The sequence below is a fragment of the Ptychodera flava genome, chromosome 17, assembly GCF_041260155.1.
Source record: "Ptychodera flava strain L36383 chromosome 17, AS_Pfla_20210202, whole genome shotgun sequence".
Lineage (NCBI taxonomy): Eukaryota > Metazoa > Hemichordata > Enteropneusta > Ptychoderidae > Ptychodera > Ptychodera flava.
The window spans coordinates 23,361,734-23,369,176 of record NC_091944.1 but is presented as its reverse complement, the minus strand read 5'-3'; the positions used below and the strand labels follow the sequence as shown (position 1 = coordinate 23,369,176).

At 32.9% G+C, this 7,443-nt stretch overlaps 1 protein-coding gene across 1 annotated transcript; it reads left to right on the top strand.

Moving 5' to 3' along the window:
• The first annotated feature begins 389 nt into the window (after window positions 1–389).
• Window positions 390–7,285, top strand: LOC139115826 (alpha-2,8-sialyltransferase 8E-like). The gene is made up of 6 exons (XM_070678203.1): window positions 390–1,000; window positions 1,769–1,913; window positions 2,167–2,279; window positions 4,065–4,154; window positions 4,939–5,186; window positions 6,411–7,285. Exons 1-6 carry the CDS (start codon window positions 399–401, stop codon window positions 6,626–6,628), a joined length of 1,416 nt encoding a protein of 471 aa, XP_070534304.1. The 5' UTR covers window positions 390–398; the 3' UTR covers window positions 6,629–7,285.
• The last annotated feature ends 158 nt before the right edge of the window (window positions 7,286–7,443 follow it).

Genomic DNA, 7,443 nt, shown 5'->3' with positions numbered 1-7,443 from the left:
GAGAGGAAAGCCAAATTAACGGGCTCGTCAAGCCTCGCTGGTTATTTTTTGGCTTTCCTCTCGCCCTTGCCCATAAATAAACGTTAATGGTCAGCGCGTCGTCCGTTATTTCTATAATATCTTTTTGTAAAGTGTTTCTACTTTCGTTTTGCAGCATTTTTATGTTTTTTATTGTTTTATTGAAATTAGTTACACTGATAAAGTATTCAGCCAACGTCATCGTGTTGATCTTCTACGTCAAATTTAGAATACAAATGCCGTTTTAGTACAAAGTTGAATAACTACCTTGATGAGCATTAACATATGATTACGGATTACGGCTTACTTATTATTTTCCTAGACGTCACACTAATATATTTTCCATCAAATAATGTTCATTGCAGGTCCGTGGGTCAAAGATGCGTATTAAAAGGAGCTCCATTTCACGTAAAAGGATTGTATTTCTGATGGGATTTACAGGCTTTACCAGTTTCATGACTCTTATGTTGATGTTGTATTCAACTTTTCGAATAACAAAATATCATTCAATGTCCCGGACGGACATTTCCAATGTATTATCGCTATCCGAATTTAACAAAGTTAAGAAACCGCCCATGAACCTACAAGTGTCCATTAACGACACCGGTAAAATGATTACAATCGATAGCACTTATAAAGTGATATCCATCAATGAAACTTTAAAGTCAAAGTCAGTTAATAAGACTGCAGACGCATTGTCAGTGGATGAAACAATAAAATTGGAGTCAGTCAATAATGCTGCAAAACCAATGTCACTTAATGAATCAAATAAACTAGAATCAGTAAAAAAGACTGGAAAGGCAGTGTCAGTCAATGAAACAATGACATTACAAAATGATACTGCCAAATCGATATCGGTCGATGAAATGGGTAAAGTAGTACCAGCAAAGGTGGCTATTAAGCCGTCAGTATCTCCCATGGCTATATTTAAGTCAATTAGAACGAATTGGAAATTCAACGCTAAAGAGGCGAAAAGGTTGAGGTTAGTATTACCCTTTTGTCATATAATCCTTGTTGTCGCATTGCTATGTTTCAATGAGTTTAGAAAACATATACATATGACCACCATAGAGAGCCAATTTGCCGCATGAATCATATACTTGTAACTTCAGCAACTGTCGAATTACGTTTTGAGACCACATATTTATTTCGGTTAAAGAATCCACCCTTACAACGTTTTAGTGAGTTCTGTACGTCTAATTCATTTCAGTTTATGATCAAATAAAATAATAAATTAATTCAAGACATCACCAGAGAAATTGTTTATCATATTTATTAAGGATCAATAATTTTTATCATTATGAGAGGGAGCATATTAAAACAGCATATACAAATCGAAATAGTGATTCAAGATTGTCATTTGCATTATAATCTTGAAAGCAGTACTGGGGAAAGAATTTAGAAAAGCATTTTTTGTTCGATAAGAGGTTATTCCATCACCACGACGCATCTAAACAAGAAGCAAACAATACCGAAAATCCAGAATACTATAACTAGCACACTTAGTTAAAATACAAACGTAGAAAGCATACGTCAAATCGCCAACATGGTAACAGACAACGGTTGTCAGTTACTGCTTGCTCTACAGGCTCATCATTGATAGCAAACAATCGACAGAAATTCTCCTGAGTTTCTTCGCAATGTTTATTTTAGCCAATTCTATAACAGATACAAGGAAAATTACACTTCCTTATGCATGTTTTGCAGCATACGCCATTAAAATTGTATTGTTTTTTTGGTTTTTTTACAGAGACGTTCTGGAAAAATACTGTAAGATGAGTGAAACTTTCATAGTCACGCAGAAGAATGTTGAACTAAATGGCACAATGAAGTTTGATGGTGAAAGGAGTACACGGCTAAATGTAACACAGGAAATGTACAAAAGATTTCCCAAGGTATGTAACAATGTAATATTGTCTTTGTCGGTGCAAATGTATCCTGTTGTCGTAACAGACAAACACTACAATTATCACCATATATGTAATCGTTATGCTCAACTTATATGTATAAGGTCCCAGCGCAGTAGTCCTTAACCTTTGTACGACAATATCACATGGCCATGTGATTATCTACTATCCTCTCTATAGAAAAATCACAAAAAGGGCATTATTTTTATGATTTTTACAATTGTATTTTTTTTATGAACAGGAAATGCCTTTCAAGAAAAGTTCATTCAAGAGATGCAGTTTGGTTGGAAATAGTGGTATTCTGCTTGACAGTCAATGTGGAAAGTCCATAGACTCGTCGGATTTTGTTATCAGGTGAATCATTTATTTATTTATTTATTTATTTATTTATTTATTTATTTATTTATTTATTTATTTATTTATTTATTTATTTATTTGTTTGTTTGTTTGTTTGTTTGTTTGTTTGTTTGTTTATGTATTTATTTATCACATTTCTTGTAGGATTTTGTTGTCTTTACTGCATTATTGTAAATATAACATCTTTATCTAATGAAACAGTAATACGATTCGTGATTTATAATGACCTTGCTCAAAATAAAAAACATAAGAATTGTAACCAAATTTTCATGCTAAAACAAGCAAAATGTGACGGAGAGCTACAAAGTGTAGCTTACGTAATGCTTATATGTAAATCCGGCTCCTGCAAGGACAATAAGTAAGTCTTGAATTAAATGATAAAAATTATAGAGGGCAAAACTAACACAATCAAATATTTTAAACAAAAAAGGAAGCCTATTCTAGAATTTAGCCCTTTTATAACTGAAAGAGAATTGACCGAGGCAAGGATTGCATATTGATGATAGAAAGGTCAAGTTATAAGCTGATTTGGTGGTATATTTGTCAGTGGGAAAGGAAATATTTTCATTGACGCAACGAGGTGGATTACTGAACAAAAGGTCATAAATGAAAATCCAAATTGATTATAGATGTTCATTCCATTCATGAAAGATCTGTTCACAAGGAGTAGTGGATGACATGAATGTAACAATTTTAACAAACTTTTTCAAAGATAGCCTTTACATGTATTATTCATGTGTACGCATATTGTCGGCTTCAGAGACGCAATTATGCTGTACTATTTGTATCTTAAGTAAAAATTTCGGGTTGAGAAGATGTTGTTTTCAATGAAAGAAGGGAGTTACATTGCATTGCTAAATTGCTAAATTACTTAATTGCTTAATTAATTAATCATTTATTTATTTATTTATTTATTTATTTATTTATTTATTTATTTATTTATTTATTTATTTATTTACATTGTTTTTGGTCTTGTTCTTCCTATTGTTATTGCTGTTACAGTTATCATTCAATTTGATTGTCTGTGGGGTTATCGTTGTGTTTGTTTGATAATTTAAGCCGCTGTCCATGTATCATAGTTTTAATTTTAAAGTAAAGACTTTACATAAATTGCGCTCATTGTTTCGTAATTACTTCTCCTATTCTCTTCATCCTTTGTTTCAATGAACATATGTCCTTACTTTCATGGTATCTCTAATTTTCAAATAGGAAAACTTACGTTGACTGACCGATTTATTGGTTGATTATGCGGTTTAGGGGAATAAGAAATGAAATGACGGTGACACACCAAGCCGCATATTATTCTTATCAAATATCAAAAATGCAATTTCGGGATCTAAGGTCTTTACTGAAGAGAATAATGTTATCAACCTTCATCTGAAAGCTATCATATTTCTTTGCAGACTCATGGTGTACAGAAACGTATAACCTCGAACACAGAGAATGGGGTCGATGCATTTTATTCTTCAATGTTAGGGTCTTGTTAGTGTAATATGTAGAAAGACTTTGCAAGAGGGCGTAATTATTATTTTTATTTCATATTATATCAGACTTAATATGTCAACAGAATTACAATGGATGAATGTATAGAAAAATAGATATTATAATAATGTCTGAAGAAATATTATTTTATAGTGATACATTATCATGTTATTGAGGAATACGGTATAAGTTGGAATTCAAAGGTTTTTGCCTTGTAACTTTCAATAGTGCTTTGATTTATATTTTATTGTTGTTTACAAGGCGAAGGACTGGATCGAGCGAGTTTATCTTTCTTTTCAGATTCAACTTGGCAAGAATACGGAAATATTCAAATGATACTGGCACAAAAACAAATCTTATTACATGTAATCCTTCAATTTTAATAACAAAGTAAGTATTGACGAAAATTCTGTGCTTTAATCGTGGATATTTAGGAAAACTTTTCATGTCTCTGTCCGTCTACGCTTTCTTCCCACATCAATGTTTAGTTTTTGATATAGGAAAATTTAATTCAAAATAGTAAGTTTTGTCGCCTTGTGTTACTGAATAATGACCTGGAAGACGCAAAGCCCCTTTATTTGGTGCTTGTTGGTCTGAAGTGCCATACAAAACTGATATGGTATTAATTATGGAATAAAAAGGGACGTTTTGTGATGAAACATTAAACTTTTCTTGCAAATAAAATGCTTAAAGGCACTATAATATTCAATCTTCTTAGCCGCCTCAAATTTACTAGTGAGCAAAGACGTAAACATTAAGAAAGTAAATGCAATTATTTGTTGCAGAAAAATATACTATATAATTTAAATGAGTCATTCTCTTATTTAGTCGTCAACTGCCCACGGGTTAACCTAATGACAGTTCATTTCAGTAAAAAATTTAATATTTGTTAAAAAACAAAAACCAAAGATGAAACGTTTAACAAAAAGCAAACCATAGAAACTAAGATTACGACATGTATGCATATAACAATAGTAGATATGAGTTACATTACTTAGTGAAGTGAAGAAAACCGACATGTTCTGCAAGGTTATTATATGTCTCTTTTGAATAGATTTCTGATAAACAAGAGCGATGACACTTTTTTCTTGAATTTCACATCTCACGTAATGCAATCAACAATGAAAGCACCATTTTTGTCCAAAAATTAAAAAAGGAGTTTTTTGTAATACAGTTATTCCAGTGTTATAAAAACTGGAGCTGCAGCAAAATTTACTAACTACGTGAAGCAAGAGTATGGTAATACAACACTCTACTCGGCCGCCTTCTCCCATCGTCGATCTACCAAACCAGTGTTTAGAGCCCAAGACGCCCTTGAAGACGCAAACATTAAATTATATTATATCCATACGAATTACATTTTATCGGTGAAACGGTTTTTTAACAGAAGAAAGAAAATCAAAGAAATGCGACTATCATCAGGTGAGATTAGACAACGTACGGGGAGATTTATTTGTTGGCCATTTTGTTTCATCTCAATAGTCGAATTCTTAATTTACCCCTCTATATTATTTTGAAATATACAGCGCTAGCCTTTCAAACACAGCACAAATATTACAATTCGTAATAGAGTATAATTGTCAACAATAGCATTTGGCATGCCGCAGGCACAAACTGTGTTGACCGTTTACCAAGGGCATTTCGACACGATGCTAGGTGTAAAACACAAGTGTACTCTTTAATTTCTTTTCACACGGCTTAACCCTTTCACCACCATGGTTTGTCCCAAATCCATTGTTTTCTATGGTAAGTTGGACCTGTATACAGGGAACAGGGGTGAAAGGGTTAAAAGATTGACAAAGTACACAGTATTTTAAGGTAGAATGCGCCTCAGCGACAGGTATTCATGCTGTTACCTTTTGTAAATAATTTCTGATCCAACAGTTGCGACGCCAATTTCAATCTCTTGATGCAAAAAAACAATTCTCTGTCATAATAATTCAACTAACCAAAATCAAAATTGTAAATTAACCATTTTGAATTTCAGATATCGATAAAAGTAATTAAGGTTGTTTATTTCTCTATTACCCAGTATTGTAAGATGACCCGAGATTTTTATTCTGATCTGGTAAGAGGACGGTTGAAAGTTTCATGTAGGAAAGTTTGAGCAAAAGTTTAAGTCTTTCACCTTCGAGGCCCATACGACCTTAAAGCTAATTCAGCTTTATTATAGAGGCCATAGAAAACAAGACTTCGAGAATTCGAAATTTTGGAAATTAGAAATTTGGTTCATCTCTGATCTGAAATTTTCATGGTGACCCTGATTTGCATTCTCAAACTCTTGATTTGGACAAAGATAGTTTAAAATCCTCAATTTATTAAAGACATCCAAGAGGAAAAGTTGGAAAGTTTTATTTCAGATTCACACAGGAGGAAAACTTGTGACCAGGCTATGCATGAGTTAACATATGCATATCATAGGCCGAAAGAAAGTTGTTCATAAAAGACCCTAAGCAGGGTATGGATAGGTTTGAAGAAGATTTGCGTTATAGATTTGCAAAAGGAATGGATATGAATTTTTCACTCAATATCGTTTTTATAAGTAAGGACAAAGTCTTCCGGCCACTATCGGCATGATATTACCTAACAAACCAAATAACATCCTTAAGTAACCTGAATTTGTACTTACTGCATATTGTATTTCAGGATTGCTTCTTTTAGCTGGCGCATTAAGTTTTTGTCAAGAGGTACATCTCTATGGATACTGGCCGTTTTCAACTGATCCTCAAGGAAAGCCATTAAACTACCATTACTACGAAAAGTACGCATGGATGACCAAAGTACACAACATACCATTGGAATTCAAGATGCTTATAGATTGGCATAACAAAGGCATACTCCAGCTGCATGTAGGAAAATGCTAAGTTTTTCAGCTGATTCTCGCAAAAATCGACGAGGCACTCATGTTCAAGTCAAGACGAAAGCATGAGAATTTTCTGATATTTTCATATCACAATAGGATTGTCAACTAATGATAAGGATTGTCAACTAATATAAGGATAACGTAAATAATTTGTCTATCATTTATTGATATTTTTATGAGAACCAAGAATACATGAATACTTTGCTGAAGCAATAGCGTATTGGACTGGAAATATTAAATGTATTGCAGGAATTTTGATTATATTGGGTGAGATGTAGAAAATTATAAATGTTTTATTTATCAAAATGATTTCACTGACAGAACGAGCTCGATAATGGTCACATTAACGTCATATTAACGGTATATACAATCGCGGTAAAACGTTCATCAACGCAATCACTATCAGACTTTTAGGACATTTGGCTGTTTTAAATAAGTTAGATTATATGGGCATGCAAGGCCAAAACAGTTCCATGTATTAAAGGGCCATTCGAAATGCACCTAATTCAGATAATTTGATTTTTGCACATTTCAAAAGGTTAGTTACACCAACAATATGCTCACCATTACAATTGAATGAATACATGTACTTGCAAAAAAGAGATTTTGAGTAAAATACGCTGTGTTGCGAGCAGCGCCCCCTTAACGTTTATTAGGGAACAAAAGAGCCCTCTATTTCTTATATCATATGACATCAGTGGTATGTATGTATGTATGTATGTATGTATGTATGTATGTATGTATGTATGTATGTATGTATGTATGCATGCATGCATGCATGTATGTATGTATGTATGTATGTCATCAGTGGTATGT